This window comes from Microcaecilia unicolor, chromosome 1, assembly GCF_901765095.1.
Source record: "Microcaecilia unicolor chromosome 1, aMicUni1.1, whole genome shotgun sequence".
NCBI classification, from domain to species: domain Eukaryota; kingdom Metazoa; phylum Chordata; class Amphibia; order Gymnophiona; family Siphonopidae; genus Microcaecilia; species Microcaecilia unicolor.
Genome location: NC_044031.1, coordinates 649,195,500 through 649,215,575, shown reverse-complemented (window position 1 = coordinate 649,215,575; position 20,076 = coordinate 649,195,500). Strand labels below are relative to the sequence as shown.

The following is a 20,076-nucleotide window of genomic DNA, read 5'->3' as shown; positions in this document are numbered from 1 at the left end:
TGTACCCTGGGAGAAATTATGCAGTTTTGTGCAATTATGCTTGCTTTCGTAAATTAGCCATGATTAGAAAGTTTTGCAATGAAATGTTAAAGAGGCCCATTTCCCTGATGCAGTTTGGTGAATAATGAATAATGTCGGCAGCTGGTCCCCTGGCCTTTAAGAGATACGTACTGATGTACTACTATTTATCATAAGAACATAAGAATAGCCATACTGGTCAAACCAGTGGTCCATCCAACCCAGAATTCTTTTTCCAACAGTGGCCAATCCAGGTCACAAGTACCTGGCAGAAACCCAGCAGTAGCAGCATTCCATGTTACAAATCCCAGGGCCAACAGTGGCGTCCCCTATGTCTATCTGAATAGCGGACTATGGACTTTTCCTCCAGGAACTTGTCCAAACCTTTTTTTAAACCCAGATACGTTAACCCTAGAACGCATGACGTTAAAAATATACATATTAACGTCATGGGGGCCTTTTAGGCCCCCATGCACATAATGTAGAAAAACACACTTAAATAACTTTCACAAGTTTATTTCAAAATTGCTCAATAAAATATGAATAGTGGACAACATTTTAATTATAATTTTTCACAGAAAACACCAAAAAATCTTTTTTTTCCCAAATTTCACGCAAAGACATGAAAACACACAAAAATGCATAGAAATCTATAGCAAACTAGCTGCAGCTACATTTTTATTCTAACTTTCTTTTCTATTATATTAGTCTTCCAAACAATTCTGACATGTTATTTTTTCAGAAGAGTGTTCTTTGCAAACAGTTTCCTGACAAGTGGAACAATATCGCTCAGTTTTCCTCTCTATGTTTCTTGGACACATGAAACAACGCTTTCGTTTTCTTTCTCCTGGCTCTGGAGTAATCTGAAACTGTACGCCACACCGTTTCATTGCTTCTTTAGTTTTCTTTGGCAAGCATTTCAAGTCGCTTCGCTCTATCATGTGAGGTATTACAAGTTCATGACAAAGGTCCTTCAAGAATAAGCGTCTCCTGTCCTTCCTCTGTGCATGAAATTCAGGATGAGTTTCTGTATAAATAATGAATGAATTTAGGGCTGCTACATCAAGCATATTTGAAAATAGTACTACAGGCCATCGTTTTGTTTGCCTCTTACACGAATATTCTCCCACCATCTCATCCATTTTATCTACACCTCCTTTTGTTGCATTGTAATGCAGGATAATTTCTGGTTTCAATTTTTGGTTATTGCTGTCAACACTGCAATCGTGATGCATGGTACTGAGTAAAATTACAGATTTCTCCTTCTTTGCCTTGTAAGATACCAAAGTCGCTTTGTTATTGAATCCAAAGACACTCTCATAAAGTGCTCGCTGACGATTGTGTTTGAGTGCTGCTGGAATTTCTCGTCTGTTTTGCTTTATAGTACCAACAAGTGTAATAGCTTTTGCAAGCAGAAAATTGCCTAGTTCAACATTGGTGAAATAATTGTCCATGGTGATGTTTCTACCTGAATTGAATATTGGAACAGCAAGAGTTTTGACTATTTCAGACCCCAGATCCTTCTGTACTGGTGCACCAACCTCTTTGCCACAGTAGATTACGCCATTTATGCCATAATAATTTGCAGAATCACACATCCAGAAGATTTTTATACCGTACTTGGCTGGCTTGCTGGGCATTATTGTATGAATTTGCAGCGTCCTCTGAACGGTACAAGTTGCTCATCTACAGTAACATTAGTACTAGGATTGTAAAGTTTTGTGCAATTTTTGATAAATATGTTCCAGATATAACTGATAGGGGCTAATTTGTCTGTTTCAAACCTCGCTGCACGAGTTCGCTTATCATCAAAGCGAATGATCCTTCTAATTTCCTCATATCTGCCCACTGACATTGTCGCCTTATAGTGTGGATCAGAAAGTGGGTCCAGAAATAATTCTCGTATTGGGACATCATACGATTTTTGACTCCCTGCCAGCAGGAAAAGTCCAATATATGCATAAAGTTCCTCTTTTGAGATATTTTTCCAGGACTTATTTTTTGCTGAAGCGATACGTCTTCCTTCTAGGTTTGAACATAATAGGACCTCTTCTGCAATATTGTCAGAAAAATAAGTACAGAATACATCTTTAGGGGTAAAGTAACTGGGACTTCCCACAGCTCCTTGAGCCTGTCTCACAATATTGTGTATTGGAGTACGTCCGACTAATGTAGGATTACTGTCCCAAAAAACATTCGTTTTGGATGTTCTACTTATCACTTCTTGAGGATCCACTAGATTCACTTCTTCATCATCAGAAGAATCACTGGATGAGGATGTTTGATTAGCTGGTGGCAGATATTCTTCATCAGACAAAGATAGTTCACTTTCATCATCGCTTTGAAACATAATCGCTTCAATCTCTTGGTCAGTCAGACACTTGGAGGAAGACTGTGCCATTGCTGACTAGATGTTAGAAAATGAAACAGATTTCCTCTCAACAGCTTATCTTATCACAGGTCCTTCAGCAATTAGCTCACAGTGTATACTGTCCTCAGTGTTCAGAGGACCTGAGGTGATGTCATGGCCTTATCACTCCCTCCAAAAATCACATGACATCCTCACATGTTATTATCCACACCCTGGCCCCTCCACCAGCATTACTGAGTACAAATAAAGTAACTTGAGACACAAACACTTCTGAGAACATGATAAAAACAGCGGAGGCCTAAAAGGCCCCCAATTCGTACAGATGTAGTTTTCACCAAACAAGCATTGTTACACCATAATGCCTATGAAAAAAAATTATATGAACAACTGGATATTATCAACAATGACATACTTGAGTAATACCTTGAGTTTCAAAATTCTAACTAAAGTAATTTTGCAGATAATAGCAAAAATGTAAGCATGGGGGCCTAAAAGGCCCCCAATATGCGTTCTAGGGTTAACTGCTGTTACCACATCCTCTGGCAAAGAGTTCCAGAGCTTAACTATTCGTTGAGTGAAAAAAATATTTCCTCCTATTTGTTTTAAAAGTATTTCCATGTAACTTCATTGAGACTCCCCTAGTCTATGTACTTTTTGAAAGAGTGAAAAATTGATTCAGTTTTACCCATTCTATACCACTCAGGATTTTGTAGACCTTGTTCATATCTCTCATCATCCATCTCTTTTCCAAGCCGAAGAGCCCTGACGTCTTTAGCCTTTCCTTATATGAGAGGAGTTCCATCCCCTTTATCATTTTGGCCGTTGTTCTTTGAACCTTTTCTAATTCTGCTATATAATTTTTGAGATAAGGCGACCAGAATTGAACGCAGTACTCAAGGTGAGGTTGCACCATAGAGCGATACAGAGGCATTATTGTATACTTGGTCTTTTTGCGTCCCTTTCTTAATAATTCTTAGCATCCTGTTTGCTTTTTTGGCTGCCACTGCACACTGGGCAGAGGATTTTAGTTTATTGTCTACAATAACATCTAGATCTTTTTCTTGGGTGCTGACTCCCAAGGTGGACCCTAGCATCAAGTAACTGTGATTTCGATTATTCTTCCCAGTGTGCATCACTTTGCATTTCTCCACATTTAATTTCATCTTCCATTTGGATACCCAGTCTTCCAGTTTCCTAAGGTCTTTCTGCAATTTTTCACAGTCTGCACGTGTTTTAACAACTTTGAATAGTTTTGTGTCATCTACAAATTTAATCACCTCATGTGTCGTTCCGATTTCCAGATCGTTTATAAATATGTTAAATAGCACTGGTCCCAGTACAGATCCCTGTGGCACTCCACTATTCACCCTCCTATATTGAGAAACATGACCATTTAACTCTACCCTTTTTTTTCCTGTCCAATACACAACTCCTAATCCACAATAGAACATTTTTATTCCATGTCTCTTTAATTTTCTGAGAAGTCTTTCATTTGGAACTAGATTCACTACATCAACCGGCTCACCTTTATTGCCATTGTTATCTTCGCCTTCAAAGAAGTGAAGCAAATTGGTGAGGCAAGACTTCCCTTGGCTGAATCCATGCTAACTCTGTCCCATTAAACCATGTTTGACTATTTGTTCCAGAATTGTGTTCTTTATAGTAGTTTCCACTATTTTGCCTGACACTGAAGTCAGGCTTATTGGTTAGTAATTCCCTGGATCACCCCTAGAAACCTTTTTAAAATTGGCGTTACATTGGCCACCCTCCAATCTTTCAGGTTCTACGGACAATTTTAATGACAGGTTACAGATTACAGCAGATCAGCAATTTCATGTTTGAGTTTTTTTTAGTACCCTAGGGTGCAAGTTATCCGGTCCAAGTGATTTACTACTCTTTAATTTGTCGATTTGGATCAGTTCGTCTTCCAGGTTCACCAAGGTTTATTTCAGTTCCTTTGCATCATCACCCTTGAAAACCATTTCTGGTACAGGTGGAAAATGATGAAGAAAAAGCAAATGTGCTAAACAAATACTTCTGTTTTCACAGAAGAAAATCCTGGAGAAGGACCACAACTGACTGGCAAAAGTACATATGAGAATAGAGAGGATATAGCACCATTCACAGAAGAGAGTGTTTATGAACAACTTGAAAATCTAAAGGTGGACAAAGCCATGGGACCGAATGGGATCCATCTCAGGATATTGAGGGAGCTCAGACAGGTTCTGGTGGGTCCCCTTAAAGATTTGTTTAATAAATCCTTGGCGACGGGGGAGGTTCTGTGGGATTGGAGAACAGCAGATGTGGTCCCTCTTTACAAAAGTGGTGACAGAAGAAGCTGGAAACTACAGGCTGGTAAGCCTCACTTTGGTTATTGGAAAAATAATGGAAGCGATGCTGAAGGAAAGGATAGTGAATTTCCTGGAATCCAATAAGTTGCCAGATCCGAGACAACATAGTTTTACTAAAGGTAAATCGTGTCACATGAATCTCATTGAATTCTTTGAATGGGTGACCAGAGAATTGCATCAAGGACATGTGATAGATGTAATCTGCTTAGGTTTCAGCAAAGCTTTTGACACGGTTCCTCACAGGAGGCTCTTGAATAAACTTGACAGGTTGAAAATAGGACCCAATATGGTGAACTGAATTATGAACTGGTTGATGGACAGATGCCAGAGGGTGGTGGTTAATGGAATTCACTCGGAGGAGGGAAAAGTGAGTAGTGGAGTTCCTCAAGTATCGGTGTGTGACATTGCTGAAGGGTTAGAAGGTAAAGTTTGCTTTTTTGTGGATGATACCAAGATTTGTAACAGAGTGGACACCCCGGAGGAAGTGGAAAATATGAAAAAGGATCTGCAGAAGCTAGAAGAATGGGCTAATGTTTGGCAGTGAAGTGCAGAGTGATTCACTTAGGGAGTAGAAATCCAAGAGATATGTATGTGTTAGGCGGTGAGAATCTGATATGCACAGACAGGGAGAGGGATCTTGGGGTGATAGTATCTGAGGATCTGAAGTCGACGAAACAGTGTGACAAGGCGGTGGCTGTAGCAAGAAGGATTCTAGGCTGTATAGAGAGAGGTGTAACCAGCAGAAGAAAGGAGATGTGTTGATGCCCCTGTACAGGTCGTTGGTGAGGCCCCACCTGGAGTATTGTGTTCAATTTTGGAGGCTGTATCTTGCTAAGGATGTAAAAAGACTTGAAGTGGTGCAAAGAAAAGCAACAAAAATGGTATGGGATTTACATTACAAGATGTACGAGGAGAGACTCGATGACCTGAACATGTATACCCTGGAGACTGGAGGAAAGGAGAAGCAGGGGTGATATGATACAGACATTCAAATATTTGAAAGGTATTAATCTGCAAACAAACCTTTTTCGGAGACTTGAAGGCAGTAGAAAACTAAAAGACATGAAATGAAGTTGATGGGGGGGCAGACTCAGGAAAAATATCAGGAAGTATTTTTTCACGGAGAGACTGGTGGATTCTTTGCAGTGCCCTCCCCCAGGAGGTGGTGGAGATGAAAACGGTAACAATTAAAAAATGCATGGTATAAACACACAGAAATCCTGCTCAGAAGGAATGGATCCACAGAAGCTTAGCGGAGATTGGGTGGCAACACTGGGAGATTGGGAAGCAAAGCTAGTGCTGGGCAGACTTATATGGTGTGTTCCCTGAAAATGGCAAGGACAAATCAAGGTCAGGTATACCTATGAGTTTATCTTGTTGGGCAGACTGAATGGGCCATACAGGTCTTTATCTACCATCATCTACTATGTTACTATGTTATTACATCTCTTACATCTTCCTCCATAAAGACTGAAGCAAAAAATTAATTGTCTCTGCTAGGGCCTTGTCCTCCCTGAGTGCCCCTTTTGCTCCTTCATAATCTAACGGTCCCAGGGATCCCCTCACAGGCTTTCTGCTTCTGATGCATCTGAAAAAGTTACTATGAAATTTTGCCTGTGTGGCAAGTTTTTCATATTCTCATTTAGCCTTCTTTATCAATCCTTTGCATCTGACTTGCCAGTGCTTATGTTGCTTCTTATTTTCTTCATTTGGGTCCTTGTTCTGTTCTTTGAAGGATGTTCTTTTGGCTCCAAAAGAGAAGTGAAGAGAGAGATGTTTTGAAGGAGTTGAAAATATGAGCACTTTTTAAATGCAAGAAAAAAGCTTTAAAAAAACAGATCTGTGATGAAGGTTGGCGAGTCATTGGCACAGCTTGTGTGCAATAGTCGGTCCCAAAATTCAGAGCTGAATCAAGGGACTGTGACACCCTAAGCCATCTTTTGCATAAGCGACTCCTCCCCCCCCCCAAAAAAAAAAAAAAAAACAACAACCAGTAGCTTCCCCTCATCCACATTCTGGTATCCCACTCTCTCTCAAGTCCAACCCCCTCCCCCGCTGGTGGTAAAGGACACCAAAATTTCAGTCTAACATCTCTTACCCCCACCCCCACCCCCTCCCCACCCTGCAGATATCAGACTATGGGCAGAAGAGGGGGAGGGAAGGGAGAAGAACCAGTGCCTCACCTGGTCCATAGGTTGAGCTGGCCCTGCCAAAAGTTCTACATTGCAGATTTAATGACCAAACTTCAGCATGAGTTTAATTAATGGTAATTTATGTAGTATGCATTGGGAATATGGTGATTATGTATTGAATTTCCCTCACATAGAGTAATTTTTTGACCATATAAGGTGCTTTCATAAATTATGTTTTTGCAGAATTGCATAATTCCCTGATTCTCTGGGTTGTAATTGTTCTTTTTTCAGTTAATATTGTCTTAGTAAAATCAAAGGAAGGAAAAGTTTAAAATTGGGATGGGGGAAGAAAGGTTAGTTAGCTGTTAAGGTGATATTAAGGTCAAATAAATGTATATTTATTTATTTGTTACATTTGTATCCCACATTTTCCCACCTATTTGCAGGCTCAATGTGGCTTACATAGGACCGTAGTGGTGTTCGCCAGTTCCGGAATAACAAATACAGGTGTTATTGTAGTAGAATAGGTTCATGTAAGGTAGGTAAATTAGGAAATTTAGGGAGGAAGAGGGGAGTTGGCATGTGTCCATTACGATTGTGTTGCAGGTGCTCAGGTTTTTATGTTGAGTTGGTGGAATATGCCTTTCTGAACAGGTTTGTTTTCAGTTCTTTCCGGACATTTAGGTGGTCGTACGTTGTTTTTACTATTTTTGGCAGTGCGTTCCATAGTTGTGCGCTTAAATATGAAAAGCTGGATGCATACGTTGATTTCTATTTGAGTCCTTTGCTGTTATATGAAATACTGTAGGCAGGATAGGCTGTTTGAGCTGTAGTTATACTCCCAAATTTTTGTGGGGTTAAGTGGAATTCTCTAACATGTTAAAGTCTGAAAAAAACTTGGATAAAGATGCTAAGAAAGATGAAAAGATGCAAAAATTTAATCTGTCCAAATCTCTTTGTCATCTGGAAAGGATCTTTGGTAGGCCCATAAATGTATCATCTTTGCACAACGGCTTTGTTGGTACTTCTATAGCTAATTTTATTTTTAGCTGGTTAACACGATACTGTGTATGCAAGAGGCTCTGTGGTTTTCTGTGTTGGAAGAGGGAGTAATTTGTGTGTGCATGTATATGTGAATGAACTTTTTTGTGTCTCTCACTCTGTCACCATGATTGGCTAGTCGATGTGTTGCTGTCTTTTCCCATTTTATTGTACCCTGTTTTACTACTTCCTATCTGAACAGAATGAGTACGATCCCTTGCAAGGCCTCAGCGACCTACCTTGCACTGATTTTCCCATGGACGTAGACCCTCTCCATGACCTAGACACTCTGATCGCTGGGTTCACCGACACCCTTTTCTCAACTCGAAACCCCTATGGTGGACCCAACTCCCGGGAGTTTGGTAAGAACATAATGTTCCTAGAGACCTCACTCACTGTCTTGAGTTGATGACTGAAAAGATTTCCTGTAAGTAGGAGGAACAGATGCTTAGGAACTTGGATTGCTAAGAAAGTATGGATAATTTTATTTAGAGAAAAAGTGTTGTGAGAAGTAAATGGTATAAACCACAAGGAATTAAGATGGACACCCACAGGTTTGCTACCCAGCTATTTGTAGCAAGCAAACTATCGATTGCAGCTGCATGGAAAGCACCATTGCTTCCAGATACACAAAGAGTTTTGCAGAGACTTGATAACGTACGCCTGATGTCAAAATTGACTGCTATCCAAAAAGGCACCCTGGCCCAATATCACAAGGTGTGGGGTATATATGAGACAAAGCGGGCACTACCATAGTGTCTGCTCTCCTCAAGCACAAAGTACAAAATCATCTAGAGGGATGGGGTGGGAGGGGGGAGGGCAGTAAAGGGGGGGTACACCAGGGGGAGCTTGTCTATAGGGGACAGTGGTGTGGTAGGATACGCTTTCTTTCATTAAGTATATGATGTTTTAGCATTTTTGTTGTACAGTATTTGGAGATACCACTGTCATTTCATTTTGTATTGTTATCTTGTGAAAAATTTCAAAATAAAAAGCTTAAAAAAAAAAAGAAGTAAATGGTATGACAGATTCTTCTAGAACTCTTGGGTGCCTCAGGTAATGAGGCACACATAAACAGAGACTCGCATGCTTTTTCCTAAAAGGGCCTCTTCAAGCCAAGTAGTCCTGGAATTTTATCTTATTTGATTGTACTTATACTTCTCTAGTGGAGGAGTAGCCTAGTGAGGTTAGTGCAGTGGACTTTGATCTTGGGGAACTGAGTTCGATTCCCACTGCAGCACCTTGTGACTCTGGGCAAGTCACTTAACCCGCCATTGCCCCTGCTACAAAATAAGTACCTGAATATATGTAAACCGCTTTGAATGTAGTTGCAAAACCCTCAGAAAGGCGGTATATCAAATCCCATTTCCTTTTCCCTTCCCTCTGAGGACAAGCAGCCCTTCTTGTTCTCACATCTGGGTGATGTCATCTGATGGAGCCCGGTGTGGAAGCTGACTAGCAAGTACAGTAGAAAATTCTAGCAGCATCCCATCGCATTTGCGCTGGTGCTTCTCGCCCAACGAGTGAGCGTGGGTCCTCCAGTCTTGTTTTTTCTGTGGAGTTGAGAGGATGCTTTCACATATGCTGTGCTTTTGAGAAAAAAGTGCCTTCCCGTGTGTAGAAATGTTTTAGTTTCTTGTTTGTTTTAGTCATTCTTTTCTCAATTTTTTGTTGTCTCCAACCCGAGTATTTTTTTTTTTTTTTAGAATTTTTTGGCCCTTTTTCTTTATTTTCAGGGGTGGCTGCCTGGTTTAGGCTGCAGCCTCAACCTCAATTTGATCATATCCCTTTTTGATAGTTCAAGATTGAGGAGTTAAACTTTGCTGAGATTCTTTTTTCGATGTCTCAGAAGACCCCCCCTCCCCAGTGTTTTCAAGAGGTGTACCAAATGTAGACGTGTGATTCTGCCTTGGACCCACACAATTGGTGCATCGGGTGCCTTGGGCCAGATCATTACCCCTCTGATTGTGATCTCTGTTTAAAAATACAGGTGAGAACTCAGCGGGTGTGACGGGCTCAAAGAGAGCAACTTTTTGCCTTCTTGAGGGCTGGACCATCATGTTTAGCACCAGAGACATCAACCTCTATGGCTGCTCAGACTTTGGCATCCACTGGGAGTTCACCGGCATTGAATGGGTCACCACCTGACTCGACACCGGGCGCTGATAGGCCCCAAGACTGGTCAGTATTGGACCCAACACCGAGGATGCACACATGTACAGCATCATCCTTGTTGACACAGGGGGATCAAGGCTGTATGCATTGGAGGAAGCCCAGGAAGCATAAGCATTGGTCTTCTTCTGTGCATGGTGCCAGACACACCAGAACATTGGATTCCCCGATGCCCGAGAAGCACTGGCATCAGAAGGAGCATTCCCCTTCCTTAGAAGAGGTCCCGGTGCACAAGTCATTGAGTGGCCTGGTCCCTGCCACCAGTTCGACACCGTCTTTTCAGACTGCCTCCACCCCGGCTCCCATTCTTTTGCTAGTGCCTACCTTTGATGAGCAGTTCTGGAGCATACTTCAAGAGGAGTTGGTGCAGTTACTGCAGGGGTATCCCGTTCAGGCATTGAGGGTGCTTGTGCCACCAGCAGAACAGCCTTGGGCTCTCTCCAAGGCTCTATCTGTGCCAGTGCCTAGAACTTCAACGCTGGCACCTCGCATGGTGTCGACGTCTGGGCATGCAGTACCACTCTCGACATCGGGAGGAGGAAGCTTCCCCAGAGTCTGACAGTAGGGATGTACCTCTGGGCTCTTTGGGGCATGGACCTTGTTTGAGGCTCATTCAGCTGCCTCTCAGTTTGCTGAAAAGTTTGATTGGGACCGCTGTTGGGAGTCAGATGAAGATCCGCGTTAATTCTTGGAGGAGGAGTATTATGATATATCATCTGACCCTCTCCTCCTCAAAAGAGATGAAAATCTCCACCAGAGGCTCTCTCTTGCACTAGTTTTGTGAGGGAGATGACTGTGTCCGTCCCATTTAAGTAGGAGACAGAAGAGGAGCCTATAAGTCTCCTAAGGAAGGAGGCACCCTATCGTTAAGGACTCACTGTTAGGTTGCACCTAAGAAGGTAGATGCACAGTATCATATTCAGAAGACTCTCCGATTCAAGAGGACACAGCTGCCTCGCCACTCTATGGTGGTCAAATCCGTTCTCAAGCGGGCCAAGAGTTCTCGGTTTCATGCCTCGGTGCCCCCGAGGTGAGAGACCAGAACCTTGGATTCGTTTGGGATAAAGACTTTTCAGGCCTCGATGCTCATTCTCCGCATCCAGTCCTACCAGCTGTACACAAGCCTTTACTTGGAGTCGTACACAGAGTCTGGTGGACTCTCTCCCTTCGGTGCAGGCCACAGAGCTTTGCCAGCTGGCCAACAAGCAGATGGACTGTAGGCATTTTCTGGCCAGGGGCACCTAAGATATCTTTGATGTTGTGTCCAGACTCTCTGGCATGGGTGTGGAGGATGTGCAGACACTCGTGACTGCATGTCTGTGACCTCAAACCAGCAGTTCAAGAGAGATCGGCAGATGTGCCGAGCTGAGAGGACAATTTGGAGAGAAAGTGGAAGAGGTACAGACATCCACACTCTATCTTGGCATCTTCCATCTGCGTGGTCTGCAACAAGAAGATTTTCTAGCAGATCCAGGCAGTTACCCTACTACTCTGAAAGGCGTAGGTCCTGCCTCCCACTCGCTCTGCTCAGGTAGCTCAGGTCCAGGGTCCCAAGCCTCACCAGCCCTGTCCTCAGAAGTCACATCCAACTCCCCAATCAAAGCAGGGCATGGTCTTTTGACTGGCTCGTGCACAGCATAGCCGCTCAAAGAGTGTCTGTGTCTGACCGGATGTCTTACCGGTCAGAGGGAGGCTCACTTTTTACCAACACAGATGGCCCCTTGTAATCTCCAACCAGTGGGTTCTTCAAATAGTCTGTCTCTGGTACGCACTGAATTATAAATGCTAAATAGTAGTAGTAGTAGTAGAATTGGCATCAGAGACTACCAAATTGCCCACCGAGAGCATCTTCCGTCAGCTGTCAGCATAAGCAGGTACTGGTAGAGGAAATTTTCGCATTTTTTTGCAAGTCTAAGCAATTGAACCTATGCCACCAGGGGTCAAAGGGAAGGGATTCTATTCCAGGTACTTCCTTGTTGTCAAAAAAACTAGGGGTTGCCAGTCCATCCTAAACCTAAGGGCCCTGAACAAATTTATGGTCAAGGAAAAGTTCAGGATGATTTCCCTGGGCACCCTTCTTCCTCTAATTCAGGAAAACGATTAGTTATGCTCTCTGGACTTGCCTACAACCACATTTTGATACTTCCAAGTCACAGGAAGTGTGTCAGATTTTGCATGGGGAAGCACCACTTCCAGTATTGCGTTTGTCATTTGACCTCGTGTCTGCCTCCAGAGTTTTTACCAAGTGTTGGTGGTAGTCGCAGTTTATCTACGCAGACTGGGGGTGTATGTGTTTCCCTACCCAGATGATTGCCTGGTCAAGAGGACATTGCAGGAAGGAGCTACAGAGTTCATGCTCCTAACTATTCAGGTGCTGGAGCTACTGTCATCAACTACCCCGCCTACATCCAGTTTGCCGATTGGAATACATAGGATCCCTGCTCGATACAGTGCAAGCTCGGGCCTTCCTTCCTCAAGCGAGTGTAGATACCTTAGTAGCGCTTGCTTTGCAGGTCCGCAGCAGCCAGCAGGTTTCAGTTCGGCGTATGTTGAGATTGATGGGCCACCAGGCCTCAACAGTACATGTCACTCCCATGGCATTGCTCCACTTGAGAGCAACCCAGTTGACCTTTGCTTTCCAGTGCTCTCAGTTGACGGGGAACGTATTGCATGTCATTCGCATTCCCCTGGATCTGGCTCACACCTTTCTCTGGTGGACAGTCAGGTCCAATCTGACCCTGGGACTCTCATTCCAAATTCCACTGCCTCAAAAGGTGTTAACAACAAATGTACCTAACCTGGGTTGGGGAGCTCATGTAGATAGGCTTCACACTCAAGGTCAGTGGTCCTCTCAGGAGGTTCAGTTCCACATCAATCTCCTTGAGCTCCGGAACATTTGAAATGCTCTAAAGGCTTTCAGAAATTGACTCCAGCAACAAATTGTTCTCATTCAAACAGACAACCAGTTTGCACTGTTCTGTGTTAACATGCAGGGGGTACATGTTCTTATCCTTTGTGTCAGGAGGCGGTCTGCATGTGGTGGTGGGCTCTACTTCACAATATGGACCTCTGTGCCACTTACCTGCTTGGCAAGAACAACTACCTGGTGGACAGATTGAGCAGGATATTGCAGCCGCATGAGTGGTTTCTCAACTTGGACATAGCCCAGAAGTTCTTCCGAGAGTGGGGTACTCCTTTGATGGATCTTTTTGCCACTCATCTGAACAAAGTCCCTCAGTTCTGCTGCAGGCTCGGGTCACACGGCAGACTAGCGTCAGTTGCCTTTCTCCTGCATTGGGGTCAAGGACTCCTGTATGCGCATATCCTCCCATACCTCTCATAGAGAAGGCTTTGCTGAAACTTGGGCAAGACCGAAGAACCATGATTCTGATCACTCTTTACTGGCTGTGACAGACCTGGTTCCCTCTTCTGGATTTGTCCTCTGAAGATCTTTGGAGGATGGACTGTTTTCCGACCCTTATCATGCAGAACGAGGGTTCCCTTCTGCACCCCAAACTCCAACCCCTGGCCCTCTCAGCTTGGATGTTGAGAGCGTAGAACTCGAACCCCTGGGATTGCCTGAGGGTGTTTCCTGTATCTTGCTGGCTTCCAGGAAAGAATCCACTAAGAGATACTAGTCTTTTAAGTGGAGAAGGTTTGCCTTCTGGTGTGAGGGCAAGGCCTTGGATCCCTTTCTTGCCCTACACAAGCTGCTTGAGTACCTCCTGCACCTCTCTGAGTCTGGTTTGAAAACGCTTATCACCGTTTGGGTGGCAAGTCCATCTTTGTACAGTTTTTAGTTGTTCGCTTCATGAGAAGTTTGTTGCTAACAAAGCCCCTTACCAACCCTCCCACTGTCTCATGGGATCTCAACATAGTCCTCGCACAGCTGATGAAAGCTCTTTTTGAGCCTCTGAATATCTGTTATCTGAAGTTCTTGACCTGGAACTTTGTGTTTCACTTCAGCTCGCAGAGTCGGTGAACTCCAGGCCCTGGTAGCTCATCCATCGTGTACAAAATTTCATCGCAAAAGAATAGTTTTTCGCATGCACCCTGAGTTCCATCTTAACTGGTCAGTTGTTCTACCAACATTTCCCCCCAAACCTCATGCCCATCCTGGCTAAAGTGTGCTGTATACTTTAGATTGCAAGCAGGCCTTAGCCTTCTCCCTGGAGCAGACTCAAGTCCATAGACAGTCCAACCCAGCTTTTCATTTCTAATGATTCCAGCAGAATAGAGGTAGCAATCAGCATACACTTTCTAATTGGGTAGCAGATTGCATCTCCTTTGCTTATGCCCAGGCTGGGCTAACTCTTGAGGGACATGTTACGGCTCACAATGTTAGAGCCATGCTGTGTCAGTAGCCCACTTTAGATCAGCCTGTGACATGTTCTTCAGTCCACACATTCACTTCCCACTACTGTCTGGATCAGAATACCTGATGCAACAGTCTGTTCGGACAGGCAGTTCTGCAAAATTTATTTGGTGTGTAGAATCCAACTCTGCCCTCCTAGGCCCTGTTTTATTCTGTTCTAGGCTGCACCTACACAGCTAGTATGAATATAGTTTAAGGTTGGTTGAAGTTTTAGTCTCAACATTTCGAGACGCAATTATCCTAGCTTTCTTGTTTTTGGTGAGCCTGGTAGCTAGGGATTCTCAGATGTGAGAATAAGAAGGCCTGCTTGTCCTCAGAGAAAGCAAAATACTTAACTGTACTGGTATTCTCCGAGGACAGCAGGCTGATTATTCTCACATACCGTCCTACCTTCTCTAGGAATTGAATTTAGTTATAGGCTTTAGGCTTTTTCACTTGACTTGGAGGACTTGCGCTCGTGTGTCGGGCAGGAAGGCACCAGCGCATGTGCAGTGGGACGCTGTTAGAATTTTCTGCTGTACTTGCTAGTCAGTGTCCTCTCTGGGCTCCGTTGGATGACGTCACCCAGATGTGAGAATAATCAACCTGCTGTCCTTGGAGAACACCAGCCACAAGTAAGTATTTTTGCTTTATATGTTGTCATTTTACTATTGTTGTGTTGTTAAACAGAATTGTAATTTTATGTCAACCTTCTGTACCCTGCCTTGGGTGAATCTCTTCCTAAAGGCAAGTTAATAAATCCCAATAAATAAATAAAATTAAAAAAAATGTGATTGCTTTTTCTACATGCATTCATCTGAAAGTCATTTAGATGCTTATATGATTCTGTTCCAGTGGACAGGTGTCCACATCACTGAAAATAGCTATAATATCTTGGCACTTATTAGCGTCAATGTTGGCAGTTTCAGAGAAGAGGCCAAAAATAACTGAGGCATGAAGAATAAGTTAACCTTTTCTATTTGAGGGTCATTCCAAAGTAGGGTTAGGGCATGTATACAGGGCAGTGTGTGTGTATTTGGAAGCTTATGCCTCTGCTGCTGCTGCCAGGGCTTTTTGAGCTCTAGGGGGATTGTGTATGAAGGAAACTTGAACTACTACTGCCGCTTTTGCTGTAACAGGAATGTGTGGTCTTGAGAGTGTGCTTTCCTATTAAATGCTGGAGTTCTTTTCTGTTAATTTGTTATTGTACACCGCTGTGCTTTGTATAAAGCCAAGTAGTATAACATGCTTAATAAACTGTATTTGTGTGCGGGAAGCTTGCACTCTTACTGCCTGTGCTGTATGTGTTCGATGGTGAGAAAGTATGAATGAGGGAAGTTTATACTATTACTGTCAGTACTGTATCTGTTCTGTGTGTGTGTAAGAGAAGTGTGCGTTTCCCTTGCCGATGTCATACCTGTCCTGTGGAGGGGCTCTGTGATTGAAGGAAGTTTGCACTGCTGCTGTCTTTGCTATTCCTATTCTTTGAATGAGATGCCTTTGATTTTCAGTGCTCTTAATCTAGCAGGTTTTACAAGCACTAATTTAGGGCCTAATTAGAAAGTTAAAAAAATATCCACAAATGCTTTTGCATTTGTTGTAAACTTGGGTACAGGATCACTGAGCATTTGATTTCTAACTTCTGACAGTGTCCTCAAGTAGCAAGGATAGAGAGTCTCAAATGTGAAAGAGAAACTGGTTAAGAGATAACAAATTTCACTTCTTCTCGTAACCTAGCTTAGTATAAGCTTCTGAGTAAAGGTCAGTGAATTCTGAATCTGCTACTTACGTTGTCTGTGCTTAGTATTGTCTCTAACACGAATATTCTTATAATTGCCTCTAGTGCCTTTGGGAAATGCGGATATGATCCAGCCCTCCCTGAGTCAACTGAATCCTAACTTAGGGGAAGATTTCATGGATACACTGGAGCCCATTTATGGTATGTTTTATTTTCCTGGTCTGGGCCAGTAGCCCCAGGCTCCAGAAACCAGAAAATGAAGTTTTTTCCTGTAACAGCTGTTCTCCATGGACAGCTGGGGAATGCAGCTACACTTTAGGTGATGTCATCTGATGGCAGGACCACGGAGAGGGGTAGTGAGATTCCCCAGGCTTGGCCTCCAAGGGGGAGCCTGGTGCCGGCAAGGCTTCTGGAGGCAGGCAGAAGGTTCTGCTCTTTTGATGTCTATCTCCTGCTCCTGTGTGTCGGAACCTGGGTGATTGCGTTAATGCAATAACCTGGGTCCCAGCACACAGGAGCCAGGAGAGTGACAGACCAAGGGAGGCGCAAACGCAGAACGGTAAGCGGGGGGGAGGGGGGGGGCAGTGGCTCTGCCCTGGGCCCGGCTGTGTCTCTCGATGGCCCTATATGATGGCTGCTGTGCTGAACATGCTCTCCCTAGCCCAAGCAAAACCTTTAGGATCTTCGGCGCTTCACCTTGCTCCCTCCTCCCTTCGGTAAATTCAAAGTTTATTGTAAAAAGTTCAGCCTACGTAGGGACGGAAGTGGGTAAGTGTGGCTGCATTCCTCTACTATCCGTGGAGAATCCCCATTACATGCAAGCAACTTCACTTTCTCTGTGGTCAAGCAGGGGAGATGTAGGAATGCTTTGTGTGACTACAAAGCTCAGGGTTGCCCAGACAGAGAAATCTATGTGCCTAATTGTGCTCCTTATTTGGCAATCTGACAATGAAGATGGGAGGTAGAAAAATTTAAAAACTGCTGAGTTAGTTGATTTCTTTATCTTATTTCTATTAATGGATAATAGCCAAAACTGTCATGGAATTGACTGTAATATACAGCATTTTAATACTGTAATAATGATGCAACAGAGCAATAGTAAATGAGTTCTCTTGAAAAAGTTCTGTAGGACTGATTGTCTAAAGATGCTGTCTTGGTGACATGCTGAGTCCAAACAGTAGTGTTTGGTGAATGTTCGGATAATTGCCCCAATGGTGGCTCTACATATATAGTCTATCAATGTCAATCGGAGGTTTGTGGTGGTAACCACAGCTCAGTCGATGTAACCCTGTACTGGGTTGAAGAGAAAGTTTCACCCTGCTATAACAGAAGGCAGTGCAGTTGGCTATCCATTCTTTTGGTGCTTAATGTTCTTGAATTGTGTGATTTGAAGTAGTGGAATCCTTTCCTGATACTGTTGGTGGTCTGGAGGTAGTAAAGGAGGGTCTGTCTACAGTCCAGTATGTGAAGTGTTGCTTTCACTTTATGCTTGTGAGATTTTGGATGAAGGATGATGTATTGGTTAAGATGGAATCCCAAAACCACTTTTGGGAGGAATTTGGGGTTGGCACGTAGGACCATCCTGTTTGTGGAAAACCTGAGTGTACAGGGGTAGTGAACCAGGGCCTGAAGTTCTGTGATCCTTCTTATGAAAGTTATGGTGACTAGGAAGATTCTGTCTTACAAGAGAGGAATTTGAGGGACATCTGGCTCAGGGGTTCACATGGTTATTTGTGTGAGGACAATATTGTGATCCCTTGAAGGAGTAGGTTCCTGGCTAAGAGGCTTTATTTTCATCAGTCCTTGCTATTTCCTGGACACTAATGGGTGCAGGAAGGTACATAAGTACATAAGTAATGCCACGCTGGGAAAAGACCAAGGGTCCATCGAGCCCAGCATCCTGTCCACGACAGCGGCCAATCCAGGCCAAGGGCACCTGGCAAGCTTCCCAAACGTACAAACATTCTATACATGTTAGTCCCGGAATTGTGGATTTTTCCCAAGTCCATTTAGTAGCGGTTTATGGACTTGTCCTTTAGGAAACCGTCTAACCCCTTTTTAAACTCTGCCAAGCTAACCGCCTTCACCACGTTCTCCGGCAACGAATTCCAGAGTTTAATTACGCGTTGGGTGAAGAAAACTTTTCTCCGATTTGTTTTAAATTTACTACACTGTAGTTTCATCGCATGCCCCCTAGTCCTAGTATTTTTGGAAAGCGTGAACAGACGCTTCACATCCACCTGTTCCACTCCACTCATTATTTTATATACCTCTATCATGTCTCCCCTCAGCCGTCTCTTCTCCAAGCTGAAAAGCCCTAGCCTCCTTAGTCTTTCTTCATAGGGAAGTCGTCTCATCCCCGCTATCATTTTAGTCGCCCTTCGCTGCACCTTTTCCAATTCCACTATATCTTTCTTGAGATACGGCGACCAGAATTGAACATAATACTCAAGGTGCGGTCGCACCATGGAGCGATATAACGGCATTATAACATCCTCACACTTGTTTTCCATACCTTTTCTAATAATGCCCAACATTCTATTCGCTTTCCGAGCCGCAGCAGCACACTGAGCAGAAGGTTTCAGAGTATTATCGACGACGACACCCAGATCCCTTTCTTGGTCCGTAACTCCTAACGTGGAACCTTGCATGACGTAGCTATAATTTGGGTTCTTTTTTCCCACATGCATCACCTTGCATTTGCTCACATTAAACGTCATCTGCCATTTAGCCGCCCAGTCTCCCAGTAGGTTTCCCTTTCACCTGCTTGTAATAGGCTGCGATGGGTGACAGATGGAAACATTTTCACGTAGTTTTGAGGCCTGATTTGGATAGGCTTAGTAGACAATAAGTCCAAAGAGAGATAACCAACCCACACACAGTCTAGTACACCAAGAAAAGCAAGAAGTGTTATCCAATCATTAAAACCTGACATGGCCTTTAATGTTTGTATATGGATGCAATGTATTGTACGGTGTTTTTGTCAGTCCTAAAAGTACAAAAAGAGCAATTTCTCTTTTGGAGATCCTGACCAAACTAATTTGACTGTGACTCTTCATGAGAAGGCAGGAAAAGAGTATCTCCATTGTTTTTGGTACTTTTTATGAAATGAAATATAAAAAGTGATATTGATTTGTATGTGTGCATACAGTGGTCATATAATTATTCATTTTAATGTGCTTTTATTTATCTTTATACCTTTGGCTTTATGATTTGTGAAAAGTATGTATTAAAATTGTAACATATATGGGACATATTTAAAATTTATATTTAAATCGTTTTTTTATTGTCATTAACAGAAACAACATATGTTCTTTCAGAACGTACAATAATTAGCAGTCATATACCACTGGATCCACATATTTTCATTATACATTCCTCATGAGACCATATTATAACCCCTTAACCCCTATGTATCCATCTATTCCCCTACCCTTCCTTAACTACCCACCCATCCCTCCCTATCCTTCCCCTATTCCTCAAGTTCTAGGATATACTCAGTTAGTTGACCTGAAAGCTACTAGTATTAGCGGTTCAACAGGTGACTCCTAGAAGCATGGGGCAATGTCTGTAAAAATGGACTCCATCTCTTTAAGAATTGCTGTAAGTCCGGCTCAGATTTACCCTGACACATCTGTCTTTCCAAACGCATCAAAGCCACCATTTGCATTCTCCACTTCTGTGCTGAGGGACCATCAGGAGAAAGCCAATCTGTAAGAATAGTTGCCTTTGCTATGACTGTGGCTCGTTTTATAAAAGCTATGCATCCCCCTGGAACTGGGGGGCTCAGTTCAGGTTTACCAAACAACAGCAACGGAGAATAGCGCCAGACTATGGCCCACAGTTTAGAGACCTGTTCCAAAATGCTCTTCCAGAATTTCTCCACCTGTGCACAGCGC

The 20,076-nt window shown here is 43.3% G+C and overlaps 1 protein-coding gene across 1 annotated transcript in view; it reads left to right on the top strand.

Moving 5' to 3' along the window:
• LOC115456575 (MLX-interacting protein-like) overlaps nucleotides 1-20,076 on the top strand; it is a 141,744-nt gene that overhangs the window by 26,344 nt on the left and 95,324 nt on the right. Inside the window, exons 5-6 of the mRNA XM_030185753.1 lie at nucleotides 8,116-8,275; nucleotides 16,283-16,378. Of these exons, the coding sequence (XP_030041613.1) occupies nucleotides 8,116-8,275; nucleotides 16,283-16,378 (256 nt within the window). The remainder of the gene's footprint in view (nucleotides 1-8,115; nucleotides 8,276-16,282; nucleotides 16,379-20,076) is intronic.